General features: G+C 32.3%; 2 protein-coding genes across 2 annotated transcripts; both read left to right on the forward strand.

The window, feature by feature from the left end:
* Positions 1 to 1,441: 1,441 nt before the first annotated feature.
* On the forward strand, positions 1,442 to 4,501 carry LOC137924479 (odorant receptor 10-like). Its single transcript, XM_068767864.1, has 3 exons — positions 1,442 to 1,531; positions 3,174 to 3,329; positions 4,460 to 4,501. The coding sequence occupies exons 1-3, from the start codon at positions 1,442 to 1,444 to the stop codon at positions 4,499 to 4,501; spliced, it is 288 nt and encodes a 95-aa protein (XP_068623965.1).
* An 11,126-nt stretch (positions 4,502 to 15,627) lies between these two features.
* Positions 15,628 to 22,558, forward strand: LOC137924480 (odorant receptor 10-like). The gene is made up of 6 exons (XM_068767865.1): positions 15,628 to 15,838; positions 16,067 to 16,418; positions 16,826 to 16,922; positions 17,663 to 17,767; positions 19,628 to 19,783; positions 22,517 to 22,558. The coding sequence occupies exons 1-6, from the start codon at positions 15,628 to 15,630 to the stop codon at positions 22,556 to 22,558; spliced, it is 963 nt and encodes a 320-aa protein (XP_068623966.1).
* The last annotated feature ends 386 nt before the right edge of the window (positions 22,559 to 22,944 follow it).

Here is a 22,944-nt window from a genome sequence, read left to right on the forward strand (position 1 = left end):
TTTGTTATGTACGAACCTGTCAGATGTGATGGACCTTGGAATAAATAAATAAATGATCAATTTTTCCACTCACTTCTGTATCCTTATACTCAAAATATATTTTTTTTATGGTAGGGGGAGAAAGGATAGTTATTTCATTTATTTATATTATTTCACATTTATAATCGTTTACTATTATCACCTATGTATCGGAAAGTGCAGCATAGGACGTTCAAACATAAACTGGACAGTCTGACTAGTTAAGGTTGTTGAAAGTCGCTAGAAGGCTTATGTGTTCAGTTTTCAATGCATTCTCGGTGATGAAATTATGTTAATGATGATGATCTAAGTATGTTAAGAGAAGAGTCAATTTCCTTAGAAATTTGAACCCGTACTATTGGAAACCTATGGAGTAAGCTAATGCTCAGCACTAAACATCTCGTCACTGAAATGATGACATAATACTGTGATCAAAAAGTAAGGTGAATTTGTTTATAAAATTTAAATTATTAATTTATCCTTTCAAATCAATTTCATTCCATTCACAGTAATCCCCTTCCGATAAAACGAACTTTTATTAAGTTTTTGTAGTCCTCGAAACACCTGGAATAGTAGTTTTCTTGTATGACCTTTAAAACCTTCTTGAATTCGGTTTTTATTTACTCAATCGTCTCAAAACAGCGTTTTTTGAGTTTGCTGAATAGACAGAAGTCGCACGGGGCTAAATCAAGCGAATACAGTGGTTGTAATATAATATATGTCGAGTTTTTATATTCCAACATTTGACATACAGACACTTAACAAACGGTACGAGTATAGACAGTCCTATCAACTTAAAAAAATACCGGCCTTCCTAATGCCAGGGCGTTTGAAATATCATCACCTTACGTTTTGATCACAGTAGTGTCATAAATTTAAGGTCCCTAAAGATTTTTTTTAAATATTATTAAATGGTGAATAAATATTAGAATATAATTGATTAATTACTGTATTAAGAATATAGTTCAAATTAAGACAAAAAAACTAGTGTGAGATTGTTTTGGATGCATTTCTCAAGTCGCTTTTAGATGCGTGATGCCATTAAAAAAATGAAACAAGAAACGAAATGTCAAAAAATATGTGGACCTTGATTATTTGCGTAAATACCGTTATGGGTATGGCATTGTATCCTATCTTTCTAAACCTATGTTCAAATTAAGTTACTCTGGAATCAGTTTAAATGATCTAAAATTTATATTCGCATATTTTATAAAATGTAATTGAAAATTAAGTAATAAATCTAGATTTTTGAACCCCACTCTATCATGAAAATAAAAACTAAAGTAATCGAATCATTTTTTAATATTTTTTTTTTAAATCACAAACAAAATAACATTTCGAATACACAGATAAAACAGAAATTGATAAAATAATAAAAAATAAAGTAATATAAAACCTCTTTTCGTAGATTGAGACATCTACAATGGATCAGTTTATAACGATGGAATATTTAACCTTTGGTGTTGCACAGCTGTTGATGTTCTGTTGGCACAGCAACGAAGTCATGGTGGCGGTAAGATGTTTTAAAGAAAATCAGGCTTTAATGCAAACCTAAATTCAATACTGTCTGGTATAAGTCTTCGTAAGCCATTAAGTGCAAAATTGTACAAAAAGACTGAAGAGCCTTGGTTACTAAGTAATTTTAATAACACAGATTGCTTATTCAACAACACATTATTAATTAAAATACTAAACTACTCAACAAATTTAGTTTTAACATAGGCCTATTGCAAGTTCCCCTAATTTATTAAAACTTAACTATTGTTACGTACTGTAGGTTCTGACTCGAAATGAAACACAAGTTCACAAGGAGTCCTTCTTTATTCACAAATCAGATGGTCACCCTACTTTAACCTCAAAAGTATACTATCGATTAGTCCAAACTACGCTTCCAAATCGCTTAAAAAATGACTGTCTAAATAACTTACTAAATAGTCACTTTATATCACTGATCGTAGATCTTAATATTATAACTCGAAAAACAACACTGAACTGTCGACATAGGGAGTACACTTATACTACAGATAAGGTTTTAGTAAGTTCGAGTTAGTACCCAGTTAGAATTTCCGAGAGCCGTACACAAAAAAATATAAATAAATTCAAGGTTACGCGTGTTTTTGATTCTAGAGTTCAGTGTTTATTGTTTAGAGGGTTCTGTAACTCGTGCTTTGTAACATTATTAATCGATGTACATATAGAATTCGACGGTTATCTACATTTTTTGTTACTAGATTAGTTTAAGTTACTAATTTAGTCAAAAACCACACAAAAGTCTACTAAACAAATCTTTTTTTCTTGCCTCTCGTTTCCTCTGCTCTGTGTGGGACAGAGACGTTACAGTTTCAGTTTAAATTATTTGAAATTTGAACGTCTTTTTTTAAATATCTCCTTTCTTTATTTAATTTTTTTTTTCTATTTGCTTGCATATTTCACGTTCTCTCTCATTTATCATTATCTAAAACAAATCTTGTTTACTAACGTCTTAACTACACAAATTGTTGAAGTGCTACCGAAACCGCTGTACTGCGCCTTAGGTTCATGTTCGGCGAGACGGGGGAGGGAAGGTATCAGTCCTTCTCGTTCTCTCTGCAGGAATTCAGTTAATTTAGTACAACTATTTAGGATTTTTACTGTGGTCGCCTTCATCGATTTTGATAGGGAATATTGTATGCAGTATATACTTTTATTTCAACATATAACCAATATATATATGCAAGTATAAGATGATGTTATTGGGGAAGAAAAATGTATATTGCTGAACGGCCTGGTTGTCCGGTGACGTGTATTATACTGTAGTCATCTGTGAGATGGACCGAAGTAACAGCTCGAAGGTTTGGACTCCATACAGAGACGAGCCAAGAGCTGAAGCATCGGCGAAAAGTTTCCAGTTTATCAGTATTCTGTAGACTGTATTTTGGTGAATATACGTCGAAAGTACACCAAATAAATCCCTCCATCTCTTTCTTCTAACTAGAAGTACGGATTCTCAACATCCAGGGTTGAAATCCAACCAAGTAGCAGAACAATCTATCGTCTTCATTGTATTCAACTTTAACTTAGGAGTCTTTGAAAAAAGAGTGAATAAGTATATTCTTGTATAATAAATCTGTGGTTAAAATATGGCCAATATTAATATGTTTATATTTAAATTGCAGAGTCAAAACCTTATGATTGGGCCGTACAAGTCTATATGGTATGGGCAGAAGAAGAAGCATCTTTCGAGCATGCGTATCTTGGTTGAACAGTACAACACCAAGATTATATTTACCGCCGGTCCTTTCACGGATCTAACTTTAGCTACATTTATGAACGTAAATGAATTTCATTATACTACACACACACTCGCGCACAAACACGCACACACACAAACACACACACACACACACACACACACACACACACACACACACACACACATAAATAAATATATATATATATATATATATACCTAATTTAGCGCAAGTTTCGATGTGGAAAGCGTCTTTGAAATGGATACGTCATTTTGATTTTTATATACAGGTTGATTGTAAATAGATATAAAAGCTTTAAAGGAGTAAATATGCAGTAAGGAAAATTAAATAGTGATGAGAATTTCAAAATTAATTATTGTTTACTAAAACTCTCTTTACTGCCAGAAGTTATTTATCTATCGCATTCCAGGAGAAAATATAAATGAATGTCTCATTTTTTAGGGTGGTCAGTTTATAAAGGTTGTTTGGTAATAGATCTACAATCTTTAAAGAGTTTTGCTGACAAATGAGATATCGATTCACCTTTTAAATCTTGTACTGTAATCAACTAGTTGACTCCGCTAGCTTCGTACAAAATTTCTTGTTAATTTTTAACATGCAATAAAAACATTTTAACCAAGTTTAATACCTTTATGAGATATACTTTAAAAATATATGCACTTTTAATGAACGTTCCATCAAACGCTGTTGCAGATAAAATATCGTAAAACCGTTCTTAGCTGATCTTTACTTGGCTAAAGAAATTTCATGAACAAATGTAGAATTTCTTAACTTTATGATTTCAGAGTTATCGTGATGACGTGATGAGTCAGTATATATGTAAAGATAAGAATAAAGACGTAATAGCGCATACAAGCTCGAATATTTATATATATATATATATATATATATATATATATATAAGTGTATATATATATATATATATATGTGTATGTATATATATACAAATTTTCATTGCCAGAGCGGTAACAAATTCATCGGTTTGTCAAGTATGGCGACAGAAACGACATTACTTTCCATTCTCTATAACATATATATATATATATTAGGGGGGACATTAAAATTAAAACACCTCATTATGAAAACTTTCGGAATGTAAATGTTGAGAGGCAGAGTTGTATGTGTCATATTTTATCATCCGATTTTGTTATAATATCGCATGACTATTTATTAATATAATTTTTTTTCAGATTTTGAAAGGAGCATACAGTTATTACACTTTAATAAATTAGGCAATTCGCAAATATTTAGTCTACACCTCTATTGCACCTTTTTAAACATCGTTTCAATCTGCAGTAATTAATACAGATTCAAATAAAAAGTGCTATCTTATAAGTTCAGTACTTGTTTTATTAAAATAAATAAATATTGGATCTGTTGTTTTATTTTATGGCTGCCATACTTGAAGCTACATGCAATCGCCCATTTACTTCTTCGAGAATCATTACAATAGGTATAGGCCGAGAAGTAAGGTGTGCTATGGGATGATCGCCACTAGCATGGCTGCGAATGTATCAAACCGTTCCTAGGACAGCTAGTAGCAATGATGGAGAAACTTTTTGGAGGTTTTAGTAGGTTTAACTCAAATATAATCCGTGTTTGTCAGCCTGAAAAACTGTATAATATAAGTATATTCTAGTATCACAGTAGCGAAAGATTTATTCGGTCGGAATGTGAAGAAAATCTTTCATTGATCCTGGATCGAAGAATATCCTATGTAGAATTTCTCTCGAGTGGTATTGGTCCGAACACATGACGTACAGAACAGTCGCCAATGTAACCTTACAGATCGACAAACGCAGCTTGGAATATAGACTTTAAATATGAACATACGACTGTAATATAAATATGTTATATACGTATGTATGTATGTTTAAGTATGTATGTCTATATATGTTTATGTATATTTATGTTCATTTATTTGTGAATATGTTTTTTTTGTACACGTGAACTACCCTTTATAAGTACTATTATCTTTTCCTTACTATGGTTGTCTGTTAGAGATTGCCTTGTGTGATAAGACCGCCCATTGTACTTTTCTGTATATTATTGTATCTGTATATTATGTATCTTATCGTGTGCAATAAAGAATATTAAATAAATAAATAAATAAAATATCCTTTTGTAAATCTATGGAGAGGTCAATGCTCAGCAGTGGACGTGATACAGTTGAAATAACGATGATTATGACATCCAAAAAATTCACGATGTCACAAATTATATTCTCTCTTATTCATGGTACACGATTAAAACTTAAAAATCTTATTAAAACATAGATCCGTCTAATTATCCAAGTTTTAGAGCAGTTCCGGCATAACTACGGAGCCAGTAATCAGTGAATAGTTGGGAAAGGAAATATAGGAGGAAGAGATTGCAAAGTGAACTTCACAGTTGGATAATGGTTCTACTGGCATAATGCTTAGTTTCGCTTATATAAGAGTACAAGTAATTAAAGTATGAAAGAATAATAAGAGATGATGTCTTGTATGAAAAGAGGCCAGTATCACATTGTACATAGTCAAAAACACTTACGAAATTTTTTTTTATATAAATATAGTAACTTACATTGAAGTTACTGTATTATGTATTCAATCTAATCTTTTCGAACTGATTGAGCCATCTCCATTCCTTTGTCGAACTACTAGGCGCAGGCAAAAGTTTCATCCATACGTTGTTGACATACCCAAAAGTCGAACTACACGGTTTGACAGTTCGTTTATGGTGAGAGTCGCCAAGATTTGGAACGATCTGTCTGGGTCTATTTTTCCTTATGAGTTAAACTCTGGAACCTTTAAGAGTAGAGTGAACAGGTTTCTTTTGGACGGGTGTTTACCACTTTCGTCTTCATCTACACTTTCCATCAGGTGAGATGGAAGACAAACGCCTATTCCATTACAACTATATAAAAAACATATCTTAGTATCGATAGGAATGAATTAATATTTATGTTAGCCTGGATACTATAGAAGCTAATAAACACTTTGTATCAGGTGAGATGGAAGACAAACGCTTATTCCATTATAACTATATTTAAAAAAACTATTATACACTTAGGATCATTTACAATCACTATTTGTAAATATCATAAAAATGCCAGAAGAGTTCAATTTACTACAAATTAGAGCCACATTGAGTTCCCTTATAATCTAATAGATTCAGGCGTTACTTTGCGAAAGTCTATCCTAAGTAAGAAAGGGACAAATATATAGCTAGTTCTGCTATGCCGCTATGCGGTGTAACATTACTCCTGAGGATGCCCCGAGGAGGGGTGAAACACGTGTTGAGTGAATTAACGGTGGTAGTTGTATAATTCGCATTGTTTACCGCACGCGCATTTATCAGCGGGCTGGCGGGCGGTGCACTTCATTGCACGACTACTGCTGCATAGTGGAAGTAGCTATATATTAGTCCCTTACTTCCCTTATAATAGCAGCGTTTAACTTTAATATTAAAATAAGGCAAATGATATAAAAATCTAAAATTAAAGAAACAAAAATAAATGAAAACGTGAGGAGATATATGAAAGGAAAGTTAAGAAAAGGAATGTAAGATATTGTTAAGAGAATTAAATGGGAGATATTGTCACGAAGACAGGAAACGTCAATATGCTGTCACACAGAATGTCTATAAAAGATTCAAGAAGTTGATATGACAACTCCATTAGAACGAGTATCCAAATTATAGTTTTGTAACGATTGCAGAGGTTTTATATTGTAGCTGGATTTCAAGAAAATTGATAATGTCATTTTCAAACTTTCAAATATCAAAATTATTACATTATAGAATGCAAGTTGACGACTATAAAAGCCGATACTGGGGGCATTCTAGGTCAGTCTACAACCTGAAAAGAAGTGAAGAACAATAAGACACATAATAGCGAGAACTGTAGGGAAAGTGTTGTTGTGGACAGAATCGCAGCCAGTTTCGTTGCCCGAACTCTAGAACCTTAAAATGCGTATTTTTATTGAGTCTACGTTTCTCTATTCCCAACCTACGGTAGTGATAATATTAAGAAGAATAAGAGAGAAGCATGATAATAATAATATTCAGTTTCGTTGCCCGAACTCTAGAAAGTTAAAATGCGTATTTATATTAAGTATACGTTTCTTTATCCCCAACCTTTGATAGTGACAATATTAATAAGAATGAGAGAGAAGCATGTTAATAATAATATTCAGTTTCGTTGCTCAAACTCTAAAACGTTAAAATGCGTATTTTTATTGAGTCTACGTTTTTTTATACCCAACCTACGGTGGTGACAATGTTAAGAAGAATGAGAGAGAAGCATGTTAATAATAATATTCAGTTTCGTTGCCCGAACTCTAGAAAGTTAAAATGCGTATTTATATTAAGTATACGTTTCTTTATCCCCAACCTTTGATAGTGACAATATTAATAAGAATGAGAGAGAAGCATGTTAATAATAATATTCAGTTTCGTTGCTCAAACTCTAAAACGTTAAAATGCGTATTTTTATTGAGTCTACGTTTTTTTATACCCAACCTACGGTGGTGACAATGTTAAGAAGAATGAGAGAGAAGCATGTTAATAATAATATTCAGTTTCGTTGCCCGAACTCTAGAAAGTTAAAATGCGTATTTATATTAAGTATACGTTTCTTTATCCCCAACCTTTGATAGTGACAATATTAATAAGAATGAGAGAGAAGCATGATAATAATAATATTCAGTTTCGTTGCCCGAACTCTAGAAAGTTAAAATGCGTATTTAATTGAGTCTACGTTTCTCTATACCCAACCTACGGTGGTGACAATGTTAAGAAGAATAAGAGAGAAGAATGATAATAATAATATTCAGTTAAATTTTATTAATTGTATAAATAGTCCTTTATCCTGGTAGGGAAGGACGAGAGGACGAGAGGTGGGATATAGCTGCTTGAATATGTTTATTGTAATATGTTAATATATTTATAAGACATGGAATAATAAATTAAATACATTGCTATTTTCGTCTTCAACCGCAGGTCTTTGTAATTAACTTAATAATTTTCCTTTAAATTTTCCCTCTTCCGAGTTGTATGAGTTGGTAATTAACTTTAGCAAGTTACTACTTCGTGGTGAGAAGAGAAAGAAAATAAAATTTTTATATTAATTATTTTTATATATTATTAAGTAAATTTAGTCCTTGACTTTCATATGTTATATTTAAGAACAATCAACTAATTGATATAGTTAAAAAAAATCCTTTGAATATATTCTCTTTGACAAGTTTTCCGGTGGTATCCTCTTAGCGGACAGCAAACTGGCAAATTTAATACGTTATGTAAAGTTCTTGTGTTCAAAATGTCAAAAAAATAATAGAATTTCACTAAAATCGCTTTTAAATAAATAAATAAATGTAACGTCATATAAAATTGCCCCGTATTGCCTCAACGGCCAAAACACTTTTAAAAATACGTATTTACTTTGATTGAATTAAATTTAAAAAAAAACCGGACGTTGACAATGATGTCCTTCTTCCTGGGCGTCGTAGCAGCCTATCGCGTACTCCGGAAAGTCGTGCAGGACAAGTCTGGTCTAGATGTTGACAATACCCTGGGGATTCTTAGAACACCTGCATAGCTTCAAGCTCATGCAGAATCCTATTGCATCTACTCGTATGACGGACGTTGACAGTGATGTCCTTTTTCCTGGGCATCGTAGCAGCCTATCGCGTACTCCGAAAAGTCGTGCAGGACAAGTCTGGTCTAGATGTTCACAATACCCTGGGGATTCTCAGAACACCTGCATAGGTTCAAGCTCAAGGGCAATCCTTTTGCATCTGTGATCTGGAGGTGGACTATATCTTGGTGCACATTACCGTTAGCTGTCTTGAGAATCCAGCTTTGATTTTAAAGTCGACATGGGGAGAATGATAGATGGAGCAAGCATCGCTTCCCTGATGGGCGACGACAATCTGCTACCTCCATTCCATGAGCTTTATAAAAAGATGGTGCAGATCACAGTAAATAGGACGAAGACTCGACACTAAATACTGAGGGTCGGTAAGACATGCAGAAAATAAACAAAACAACAATAAAAATGGTATTAAATGCAATACAGGAAAAACAATGATTTTTTTTTTAAAAAGATTGTTTTTTATCTCTAATTGTAAAACTAAAAATAAAATGAGTCATATAAAAACGAGTCAAAAAAAACTGTGTATATATAAAGTAAAATTGTGATCAGAGAATATACATGAGAGAACAAAGGCGACGTATTTAAGAGGATTTACAAATGAGAAAAGATAAAACATGTGATGGACTAAAGGAAAATTTATATGTAAAAAAATAAAAAGATCTAAAAAAGTATCCGCAATGTAATGTCCTTGCCCCACACATAGAGTAACGAATGTAGCGGACGAAAGGAAAATTTATATGTAAAAAAAAAATCTTAAAAAGTATCCGCAATGTTCCTTGCCCCACACATAGCGGTGGTGGAACAAGAGATATAAAAAAAAACTAGTTCCATGTAAAAAAAATCCTACTAAGATCGTCGAAAGTCGTTGGATGTAGACAGCTTCTGATCGATCCCATTGGAATTTTATAGATGAGAATATATCTCCACTAACCCATGGCATATGACTGGATGTCCTATGATTTAAAGAATAATAATAAGAAATAATTTAAAAACGCATATTTAGTGCTTTTTCGGTGTTTACCATAGAAATTATTCCAGGCAACTTCAATTTAGATATCTTCAAGTCTAGAACAATAATGTTTCTTCTATCGAACATGTAACATCGGTTTGATTATATAATCAGGTTAAAACAATTATTTAATTTTCCTCTTTCATTATTTACAAGTAATTTCACACGCAATTTTTCTTCCTTTATGATATCATTTATTTTTATCACTAAACATAAACATTTATTAACTTCTTTTATATTTATGCTCAAACATTGACCCTGTTTTTAACCCTTTCCACTCCAAGGCTGTTATGTATCATCGATAAAATTTAATTGAATTATAGTATCTTGCGATTCTAGAATATGTTTCATTCATTCATGATTCAAACATTTTAGTAACAAAAATCTTTCCTGTTTTAAAATTTTCCGCAAAAAGAAGTATTGCACCATGTCGAGTATCACTCGACAGTGGAGCTTATGGAACAAAATCAGTGTTGAGTGACACTCGACATTGGAGTGGAAAGGGTTAAACTGTTTTTTATACCTACATTAGGTTTGATGTATAACATAGACCTCTTTAAGCAGTGAACAGGCTACGTGGCGTGCAGAACAAGCAAGAAGTAAAAATGGGTAATTTTTCCTTCTTTTTTCTTTTCATCTGTCTGGCTTCATAAATCCACCCATCACCACCATTCCTAACATTCACAGCTTTTTTTGAAAATCGCAATACATTATATCACAGCCTGAGTTACTTTTTTACTAGTGCCTATTTTTAACTTCTTATTTGTATACACGTTATCTATTTATCTATTTAAAGTTATAATTTTATAGAATTTTATTACAGTAAGTTTTCCTCCTTGATTATGAGGTCTTATGTAACTAGGTTTTATTTCTATATATTGGACTCTGAATCCAGAGACTTTTAGCGACTTCAGATGATTTTAACATAATTGTATGTCCGTCCTCCTCTTGGTTGAAGGCTCTGTAGTGCGCTTACCGGTCCTTGGTCTTCGCTACACAACCTCAAGGCTCTTGCAGCCTTCTGTTATTAAACGGTTTTATCTAGTTCGACCCGTACGGAATTTGTTTATTTGAGCCAAAATTAGAAATTGAAATTAAGGCACCTTCCCGTTGTCAGATTGATCTGAAATTTGTTACACACATTTAATTTAGATGACAGTACAATATAATAAAATCAATAACATTATAAATCTAAGATAGTCGCCGATACAAAATGGCGGATTACATATTTTTCCTTAACCTCCTCAATATGGGTATTAAATGAAAGGGCTACACTAGTAAAACATGATGATTATGTCAAAATTTAAAATTCAAGATGGACGCCGTTCCAATATGGCGGACTAGGTACATATTTTTCAACAACCACCACAATATGGGTATCAAAAAACCGTTTAAGTTTTTTAAATGTATTTATTAGTTAATAAAGGTGTTATACTTTTATGTCATATTTAATATTAAACGGATTATAATTGAAATATATTTCATTAAGTATATGTTACCTGATTACCTTTGTCGACCATTGAATTGTAACAAAGTTTCTGATGGCTTAGTGAACTGCGATTAAATGCGATTGTACTGTAATGTCCTCGTTGTCGATTCTACGTTTCCTCTCCTACTATTTGAACTACATCGCTTACTCAAGTTCTCCGCTGACTAATGCTAGAAACGCTTAAATGTAATTAAGTTGCGCGTTAAGTTCAGTCTGAGTTGGCCACGGGGAAGTTTCTTCGTGACGCGATGAAACTGCTAGATGTTTCGTCGCAGTTGTAAACTTTGGAGATAAATTTATCTCACTCTGCAAGCCGGATTTAGATGACATTTGCAACACTATAATGTTTTTTTAGCAGGTACTGTAGAGTAATATGGAATATGCTTTTTTATATCATATCATCTAATAGACGCCGATTACAAGGCATAGTAAGACTCTTATTGATCGTCTTATCGTTTATTTTTGGCACTACTCTACTTTGCAAGATGTTATGCTTGTGGAGAAAAAGCAGGAAGATACTCTATCACAACACATATTCTAATAAAGTTTAACAATACAGATTTAAACATGCACACTTTATCAGATATAGCCTTAATGAAATTAAAATAAGCAACATTACTGCCAAGGATTCTTATCATTTGAATATTCATTTATTCTAAAAAAAATTGTTATATAAATCGACCACGTTTACTAAATATAAGAGATACATAAACAATCTATTTTTATAGAGAAATAATAATCTCAAGTTCGAGATTTACGATGTAAATAGACTGACGATAAGTAAGAAGCACTTTATTTAAATGTTTCCACAATAGATTAGTACACAAAACTTAACTTAAAATGTACTTACAGGAATTGGATATAGGATTTATTAAAAAAAGTGCTTACTAAAATTGATTTTACGCATAGAGATAGGTTTTGCAATCACGGGTTGTTTGAATATTATTAAATCGAAATTGTTCTCTTGGATTTAGATGCAGCCGGAATATATGAGTCATTGCAATGTTTATTACCAGTACTATCTTTCTTTGAGTATTCCAAATTGTATTATTAATATATATACATTTTAGCTGTATTTACCCATAAGAGAAAATTGTGTGAGAAAAATTGTAAAAAATTATAAAACGCTGTCGTGCCTCGCAGCTGGGAGAAGAAAGATCCGTATCAAATAGCGGCAACCCTCTCCCAATTGTCTGCGTTTAGTTTAAGCGAAAAATAAATATTGTTAAAAAAAGCACTAGCGATACAAATTAGAATTAAAAAAAAAACCATAATTAAAATATTGTAAATGGTAAAAATTATATCATTTTTATTAAATAGTTTACGAATAAAGTTAGTAAATAGTTTAAGAGGCTTAATAAACACTGCCTAGAAAAACTTAAGCAAAAAAAAAATATTAAGCGTAATTGTACAAATAAAGGCACAGACGCTAATGTCTGTGAAATATAGATCCTAGCAAGAAAACTGTAAACAATTATAGAAATAATCTAAGAGTTTTTGAGAATTTATTGTTATTATTAAATGAGCCTTGTTTTTTACATCTCGTTCCCCTTGCGTTACGTTCGTATAAAATGAGTTCTTCTATTACTCTACATTCTCTTTCGTCTTTCTTATTATCTTTTATTGACTTCTTTTATGCTTCATATGATCTGTCATTCTTCGCTTGCAAATCTTCTTTCTTGCATCTCCCTCCTTCACCTTCATTCCTATAACAGTTTTTTACATTGATTACCACAGATTGTTTTTTATCACAGACTTCACATTTACGTTGTAAATTTCCATTTCTTTTTATATTTCAATATTGGCAATATGTTACTACTTTTTTCTAAAAACTATATACTCGATACTTCTTCCCTGGGCCTAAATAATGTTTATGGTTTAAAGTCTTTGTGTAGTCGACATAAAAGTTGATATCGATATCTTTTAATTTCTGATTTGTTTCAGTAAAGAAATTTCAGCATAGCTTGCCTTGTCTTCGCTTGTCTCCACTGTTGGTTTCTATAACCAAACAGCAATGCGCATATTTTGCCATCGTAGCTGGTCTTAAACAAGCCAACCCAACTTCTCGACAAATACCAGCAGACCTATTGAAAATAGCATTCTTCATTGTTCATTTATCGATTGTAAATTTGACAACGAGGTCCAAAGTAAGAAACTTCAATTCAATTTTTACGAAAAAATACATTTATTTTGTTAATATGGTATATAAATTCGTAGGCAGATGTTTGCTCTTACGTCTATTGTTTCTGAAGATGTTAATGCTGTTAGCCCTAAGGCTTTTACAGCTTCATCGGTACTGAGTTCACGCAGCGGAAAGGTCCGTGAACTAGATTCCTCTTACGTGCGATCACTTTTCTCTTCAATGTTATTCAATCAATTTATTTTCACTTAGTCTGATCTTTCTGAAATGTTGTATTTAGTAATTTTTTAATAATGTGTCACCTATAAATGAACATATTACAGAACCATTATACGCAGTTACTTTTGATATACCTAAATAAATAAATACACAAATATCTATATGTGTACTGATCCATCTGACTTTGTTATAACTTGTGCTTAAGATTTTAAGTATTTCTAGAAAATTTTAAATAACTGAATATCATGTACTAAAAAGTCAATTTAGTTTAAACGCTAAGTAATATATACCTTTGAAAAGAATAAGCTTCAAGAGAACATGTAAATGTTGCCTTTACAGCAAACTTTTGTATTAAACCGATTTACTCTATAACAAATATCTATTGTGAATAAGAATGATTTTATTTTCAGTGTAAGTAATGTTTATTTTTAAAGACTTATGGACTTAAAAAATAAATAAGCGATAAGTAAATAAATCACATGTACAAAAACTTCGTGTAAAACAAATTATAAAGTCATGTCGAGTCTTTCTAAAACGAGGTGTTAAAAGTATACTTATTTTAAGAATAATAAATTACTTAAAATTACTTAATCTACAATAGATAGATTGAAAATTATAGATCTAGAACAATATTTAAGTTGTTACGAAAGGTGTTTAGTTAATTGGCTGCATTTACTTCATAGTGATGTAAGGTTTGTACAAAGTGTATTAACATGTAGGGATTTTTTACATATTATTTTAATTTATCATCATTTCAGCTGATATATGACCCTTGGACATAGGTTTTTTGGAATATATTTCCAATGAGACCAGGATAAATCAGCCTTTATTCAATGCCCCTCGACGCTGAGTGAACGTTCTATGCTACACTCGCTGGTGTGGTCTCTGTTCCAAAACTTCAGAATCCCTGCGACCAAATGTTTTGCGCGTTATGTGATGTATCCCTTGTCATTTTGACCCGTGGGCCCATGTCGGCTATTTTCGTTTCTTAACGGATATCTTTTTCTAGTTCAATCTCATAGAAGAATTCTTAGTCCTCTAGCTCTGAGTACAAACTCGTTGAGCGACTTTAAGTTTGGCAATGAGTCCCGAAGTTCTTCGTTCTTAATCTCGAAGCTCAGAGCAGGGGTGTGCAACATGCGGCCCGCGCTAAGCATTTCGAAAATTTATTTTATTTATAGACTTTCTTCCATTAGTTATAAAATTATTTATAACAAAATGATAGTGCGTACTATACCTAAGCAATGTGTCATTTAAAAATGCAATACGAACCCGACAATTCTTCGTAATTTTTTAAACTTAAAATTATATATTTAAAAAGATAACACTCGTAATTTAACATTTTTTAACTAATGTTTATTATAAATATAGTTTATTATAAATAATAATGTGTTACATTTTGTGCGACTTGCCAAAAAACAAAAAAATTCTAAAATTTAAATGGCTCGATGATTAAAAAGGTTGCTCACCCCTGCTTTAAAGTACTTCTGGGAGCCCGGGAGGTTACCTATATCACGCGTTTGATCGTCGTCGTAGTTTTAGACAGAAGATATCAATAAAATACGCGACAATCCCTGGCGACCGCAGTGTGGTATTATGGTATGCAGAGGAAGCTGCTGTCAATCCTCAACTTGTTTATGAGCAGTGGAAATCCTTGACCTTGGTTCTTCTGCGTAATAAGGAACTTGATATCTCAGAATCTAAGTCTAGAATCTTATTCCATAATCATACAGTTTATATATATTTACCAGTTTTAAGAACATCACTATAACGATTCATAATTAATTAAAACATTGTATTGACTTATATATTGCTTCGTACAGAACCAATTACATTCAAACCTTTACAAACATTGTTCCAATCATGTTCCGAAACGTGTTAAATAAATTGGAGGATCCTAAAAATCCTCTATTGGGTCCAAATTTGAAGTCACTTAAATTTTGGGGAATAATTTTACCGAAGAATAAAACAATGAGATACGTATTATATGTTTTAAATTTTTCTATGATGTTCTTTGTTGTTACCGAATATATTGACGTATGGGTTGTTAGATCTGATATTAAAACTGTACTGAGTAATTTGAAAACATCTATGGTGAGTCCGGTGAATGTATTTAAAGTTACAATGTTTTATATCTGGCGAGAGAAATGGTGGAAAATAATTAACTATATTAGCAGAGCAGATATTAAACATAGAATGAGTAAAGATGCGAGGAGCATTAAAATAGTCGCAGACAATACGAAGTATTGTCGAACTGTTACTTACACCTATTGGTGTTTAACATATTTTACAACAACCTTAGCTATTATTGCACCTGGCATTAAATACCTGGTATCCAACACATATAGATCTAACATCAAAAACGGTACAGAACATTACGTTGAGATCATTCGATCATGGGTACCTTTGGACAAAACCCAGCTGCCAGGATATCTTATGGCTTGTTCATACCAAGCATACGCCGTAGGTTACGTCAGTGGATATTTATCCTCATTTGACACTTTCGCGATAGTTGTAATGATGTTTTTTAAAACTGAATTCTTGGTTTTGGAGAACGACAGTTCTAGAATATTCGATTCAGGCGAATCAATTGATGATGTTAATTTTAAACGCAAAATCAAAGAGTGCCATAAGAGACATGCGGAATTGTTTAAGTAAGTACTTCTTTTAGTAGTGTCTATTATAAGAAATATTTCATTTTTTTCTTCCTTTTTTAAACCAAAATTTAGGTTAAGTCATCTTCATCACCATTTTGATCAGAGAATGTCCACTATAAGTTTTTTTTTACATACTTTTTGTTTTCAAAAATCCAGAGACTTGTTGCTATAATAAGAGACTAGAGTAGACTAGAATAGACTATGATGATAATCCAAAGGAATTACGGTAGAGCCAAAAACCGGACAGATTAGTAAAATAAGAAATAGTAATAATGTTAACAAAAATCAAACTGAAATATGATTAACCCTGTATTATAAAAAGTATCTGCTAATTAACGGTAGAGTTGAGAATGTGTGAGAAAAAAAATAGTGGTATCGATGAAAGCCTTTGTATATATTTACAGGTACGCAAATTTATTCAATTCATGTTTATCCTCCATTATGTTTCTCTACGTGGTTTTATGTTCCGTGATGCTATGTGCTGCTGCATATGAAACGACAGTAAGTATATATATATATATATACTTATATATATGTGTGTTTAGTAATTTAATACTGCTAATTAGTTAAAGTAAGATTCAGTATTGAATGTTTATATTTACTAACTTCTTTTACTTCTATTTGTTTTGTGTGTGTGTGTGTGTGTGTGTAAAACAAATCTTCCGTCAGATTTATAATCACATAAAAGTAATTTATGTAATTACATTCTGTTCTGTCCTGTACCATTTTATTAAAAAACTAAAATGAACTCTAAAATGAAACGGAAATGAAAAACTCATACTCAATGTTGTAAGAAACAGTGGACTTTTTACTCTTGATAAAAAAGGCTTTTATCGCCCTATGCCCGCGATCATTTCGTCATTGCGAAACCGATTCTTGACAAGTAGCTATATATTAGTCCTTTTCTTACTTAGGATGGACTTCCGCAAAGTAACGCCTGAATCTATTAGATCAACTTACAAGATAAAATTGAGTTACTGATAAAAATAGATTCTCGAAGACTTTTACTATTTAATAATTCGCAACCCAATTTTAGTATGAAACATAGGTTATATTATCTTATTAAAAAAATCAAAGAAGTAACTTGGGCGTGAATTCACGCCCATGAGATGCAACAGTTCTTTACCTTGGTCGTGAATTAACGCCCGTGGACGCAGAAGGTTTAAAGGAGGATAAAATTTTAATACGTACTAATCTTTTACGTTTTATTAAGATTTTAATATTATTTTATTTATTTGCAGATTATGACCACCAAAATGAGTAGGTTTATCACTCTTGAATATCTAACATTTAGTGTTGCCCAACTGTTTATGTATTGCTGGCATAGTAATGAGGTAATGGTGGCGGTGAGTTTTATTTACAAACTTTTCCCGCGACTTCGTTCGCGTGGAACTTAACAAAATAATTTTCTCAAATAAAACTTGCCTTAATTACCCCTTATAAGATCAGATATCTGACAGTACAAGTTCCGCCAAATTGAGAGATAAACCGCACCCGCTGCAGACATTCACACCACAGCAAGCGACATAATAGAACAAAAATCTACTCACCACACCACAACACCAGTTCTTAAGGCCGCCCACTCTATAACCGCGAACAGCGTAGGCGAACTGAGGTTTTCGGTTTCATCTTGTTTGCATTGGACATGACGCCAACTTAGATCAGCTTACCCAGACTGGATTTACGACGAGAACTAGAACCCCAGGGTGAACTGAGGTTGGATCCGGATTCTTCCTTGGCTCTCCTGTGATCCACGCTGCCGTCCCGTATCAATACTACCCAACTCTACTCAGGTAGAGCGCTTTACTACATGCGAACATCTTCATGCAACTGATACGCGCCCGTCCAACTCTGTTTATTTTTTTGTTTTTAAATTCACGGAACCTTCCGCTCCGTCAACTTAGTTCCGATGAAGCCGTGAAAGCCTCCGGGCTAACAGCAATAACTTCAACCGAGGATAAGTAAGAGATTTCCCGGAAGAAACAGACAGATGGATATTTAAAAAAAAATTGGTATAAATACCGTTTATATATTCATATGCATTTATTAAAAAACCATTATTTTAATATTGTATACAGACACGAATTTTAATTTATTCTCGTCTCTTCTAGTTTTAGCACACTTTTCCCTTTATCTCTTAAATTTCAATGTTAAAAACGAAGATGGATAGAACAAATTAACAATCTCGTAATACAATTATAGAAGTTTCATTATCTTATTAAAATACAAAGGAAAGAATATTTTCTTCCAAAAAGAAAGGAACCTTGTTTAATTTTCTCGATTTTGTCAAAAAAATGTAAACAAACATTTACTCTTTCGAATAGGCATAAATTATATAAATAAGTTATAGGTTTAAAACCTTTAAAAAGATAAATGTATAGCTCACTCTCTGCAAAAAGTCCTTGAAATTTTTATCATATGCATTTATTAAAAAGCGATTATTTTAATATTGTAAACAGACACACCGATTTTAATTTGTTCTCGTCTCTTCTAGTTTTAGCACACTTTTCCTTTTATCTCTTTTATGTCAATGTTAAAAACGAAGATGGATAGAACAAATCAACAATCTCGAAATACAGTTATAGAAGTTTTATTATCTTATTAAAAAACAAAGGAAAGAATATTTTCTTCCAAAAAGAAAGGAACCTTGTATAGTTTTCTCGATTTTTCCAGAAAAAAGCAAACAAACATTTACTCTTTCGAATAGGCGTATATTATATAAATAAGTTATAGATATAAAAGTTTTAAAAGGGTGAATGTATAGCTTATTCTCCGCAACAAAGCCTTAAATTTTTTCACCTATTCAAAATAATATTGTATAAATTTGTTATTCTGAAATATGTCACATCACTATTATTTGTAATAATCCAATTATTTCTGGCAGTAAAAAAACTGCAAGGACAGACAGTAAATAATAATTAAATTTTAAATGTAGTAATTCGTATTTTGAAAACGATTTTTCTCACTATACTATGATCACATAATTCATTATATCTAAAACTAAGCATAAAGTATTCATTTACCCCTTTTTAACTTATTTATAAAATAAGACTAAACTTCATAACATATTAATGTAATGCACACTTATATATATATATATTTTTACATAGTACGTAATTTTATGCACATACAATTGGCAGGTTAGAAATGTTGACTATGTCAAGAAAAAAGAAAAAAAAAGTAATTGTTTTTTTTTAATATTACAGAGTCAAAAGCTTATGATGGGACCATACAAATCTATGTGGTATGGTCAGAATAAACAACACCTCAGAGACTTGAGCATTTTGATTAACCAATACGAGAGAACTTTGAGGTTCAGCGCTGGGCCATTTACCGACCTTACGGTAGCAACTTTCATTAATGTAAGTTCATAGATCCTTTATCAATTGATCAGTGAAACCGATCTTAGCTAATTCAAAAACTCATTTAATTTATGAATTAAAAAGGTTAACATCGATTTATATTAAAAAATATTTATATAGAATGTAACAATGACATTTGAATTACCATGAATGATGAATTACCATCATGTGAACCTATAGACGCCCACTGCAAGGCTTAAGCCTCCCCCAAATATCTCCCCAAGCAGCCTTCGCAAGGCTCCGTTCTGCATGGCAATCACGGAAACTGACTAGGAGAGTTAAACTCAAAATATTCCGGTCCAATGTGAAAACCGTGTTGCTATATGAATGCGAGACGTGGAAGACGCTTCGGCTCCAAGTCTTCTTTAACAATCGTCTTCAACGTAGTTTTGGTATATACTGGCCTGAGAAAGTCTCCAACGTAGATCTCTGTAAACGCTGGTGAATACCTATCGACAAGCAGATCAAACGCCGCAAGTGGAACTGGACAGGCCACACGTTCCAAAGGGAGCATCATACCGAGGCAAGCCCTAGAATGCAATCCTCGAAGAAAGCGAAGACGTGGCCGCCCAAAGTAAACATAACAGAGGACGATCACAGCAGAAGTGAAGGCAGTTGAAATGACGTAGAGCGAAGTAGAGGGCGAGGCTAAAGACCGCTCGGGATGGCGACGTACTGTGGACGCCCTCTGCCCCATCTTGGGGACAGGAATAAATGATGAAATATCTCCACGATGACCAATCACGTGTTGCCTCTATTCAACATGAGTCCTTGAACTAAAGTCAAGTTGCATTTATTTGAAACAGACTACAATATATAAAAAACTTACAGATTAATAACAATTGTTGTAAACCTTCATAAACTAGCATATATACTTGCAAAATACGTAATAACTTTTGTGTAAATCTATCACTAATAGTTTTAGCCTTTAGATGCGCACGACTTATCCCCACCAAAGATATCTATAGTTTTGGAAAGCAACAAAAGATATTTTGTCCGAAACTTAGGGAAAGAACAAAAGACAGAAGGTCGAAAGATGAGTATGGAAAGTAAAAAGAAAACTAAAATTATTACGTAAATAAAGATCCATGACAGAGGTTAAAAGAATAAGAAAAGTTGTCTATAGGGGATATACCATAATTGTCACACTTGGTAGTTGGGTTTTTTTTTAATGGCCCCCGCTATTGGGAGCCTCTCGTACCCCCTATCTAGTTTGTGACAGGGACTTTATTTACACATAATTTTTTCAGAGATTTATCTTTATTCGACCCTCACTTTCATACTTCTCAATTTTTTTTATTCTTTCCTTTTATCCTTCACAATATCTTGCAATTTTTGTTCTTTCATTCCTTCTTGCTTTCATCGCCTTCCTTTCCTCATCTTTTTTACTCTTAGGTGGCTAGGTACATTTTTATTTTCCAATCTTTATCTTTATTTTTTGATATCACAGATTTGTTCGGATTTGACCTTTTTAATACATTGCTAGACATGTCTTATATTCTATTATTATTTGATAAGTTCGTTTACATTTGCATTTATTTTATTTTTGGTTTCAGTTTTTCTATTTGGTTTTGTTACTTTTAATAGCATTACTTACCACCCTGCGAGCAAACGATAGGAATGATGGGCGAAGGTTGTCGTCGCCCATCATTAAGGCGATGCTTTCCATATCTACTTTAAGTTTAGTCGACGTTTCCAGGGTAGTTCAAGGTTGGTAGTTGGGATCGCAATTGCAGTGTGGTATTATAGTATACCCATCCTTTGTGAACTTGTATGTGAGCAGTGCGTTTCGTTTATATATTATTTATCAAATAAACATATAATAGTACACTCACTTTCATATATTCTACGGTTGAACGAAAGGGTTGTTGACTGTACTTTGTTCTTGTAAGCTATGGATTCCATTTTATATCTTATTAACTTATTGCTATGTTTACAACAATCATTCTTATCGTCATTGCTGCCCATAAACGCCCAATGCATAGCCCTCTCCCAAATATATCTGTATGGGATATACCATAATCGCCACACTTGGTAGATGGGTTAGCGATTGCAGTGTGGTATCATAGAGCGCAAATGACCCTGCTACCCATCCTCTTTCAACTTGTATGTGAGAAGTGCGTTGCGTTAATATATTATTTATCATATAAACATATGCTAGTACACTAATTTTCATATATTCCACAGTTGAACGAAAGGGTTGTTGACTGTACTTTGTTCTAATAAAGTGGATTCCATTTGACTATTTTATCTTATTAACTTATTGCTATGTTTTTAGCAATCATTATCGTCATTTCTGCCCATAAACGCCCAATGCATAGCCCTCTCCCAAATATATCTGTATGAGATATACCATAATCGCCACACTTGGTAGATGGGTTAGAGATCACAGTGTTGTATTATGGTACGCAGAAGATGCTGCCGCCCATCTTTTGTGAACTTGTTTGTGAGCAGTGGCAATCCTATGTAATATATGCACAACATGGCAATTATATAAGTTTGTATCCCGGGAAGTCTCATACCTTACCGCTCTTAATAAATACTGTTTAAGTCAAGTATATATTTATTTGGAACTAAATAATAATAGGTTTTAAATTTAAAATGATTTCTTTAATTAATCATGACAATATTGATGTAAAATTTTGCAGGGTATTGATCACAATATAAATTAACATATTATTAATTAAAAAATTGTTTTCATTTGTGTTTTTATTAAATTAATTTTTTTTTCAGATACTAAAAGGTGCATACAGTTACTACACATTAATAAATTAGTTCACGAAGTTTCTCTTTCACCTCAATTTCTTGATTGGTTATTAAAACTATTATTATAATTTAAAAAGATATTGTCATTGCTTTTTAGAAGCTGTAGACATAGATGGCCATTAACATAAAACGTATTTATAGTAAGTACAAAATGGAACTTCAATGAATAAGCAATTGACTAAAGAAACCTTTTTCAGTACTTACATCTCGAGATTTTACAAAAATTCTGTCTGTTATAATTCGGAAGATAAAATTTATGTAAATATACATACAGATCACATTTTATTTATTATAATAAATACTCTTTACTGATTTATTGTTCAATAAAAATCATATACTCGTAAAAAAAGTGTTGATTTTTTTTTTAATTTTATTAAACTTTCCGTAGATCCTGT

The sequence above is a fragment of the Battus philenor genome, unplaced genomic scaffold (assembly GCF_028537555.1).
Source record: "Battus philenor isolate CCGP_79_NKW_IND1 unplaced genomic scaffold, ilBatPhil1.0.hap1 SCAF_24, whole genome shotgun sequence".
Classification (NCBI taxonomy): domain Eukaryota; kingdom Metazoa; phylum Arthropoda; class Insecta; order Lepidoptera; family Papilionidae; genus Battus; species Battus philenor.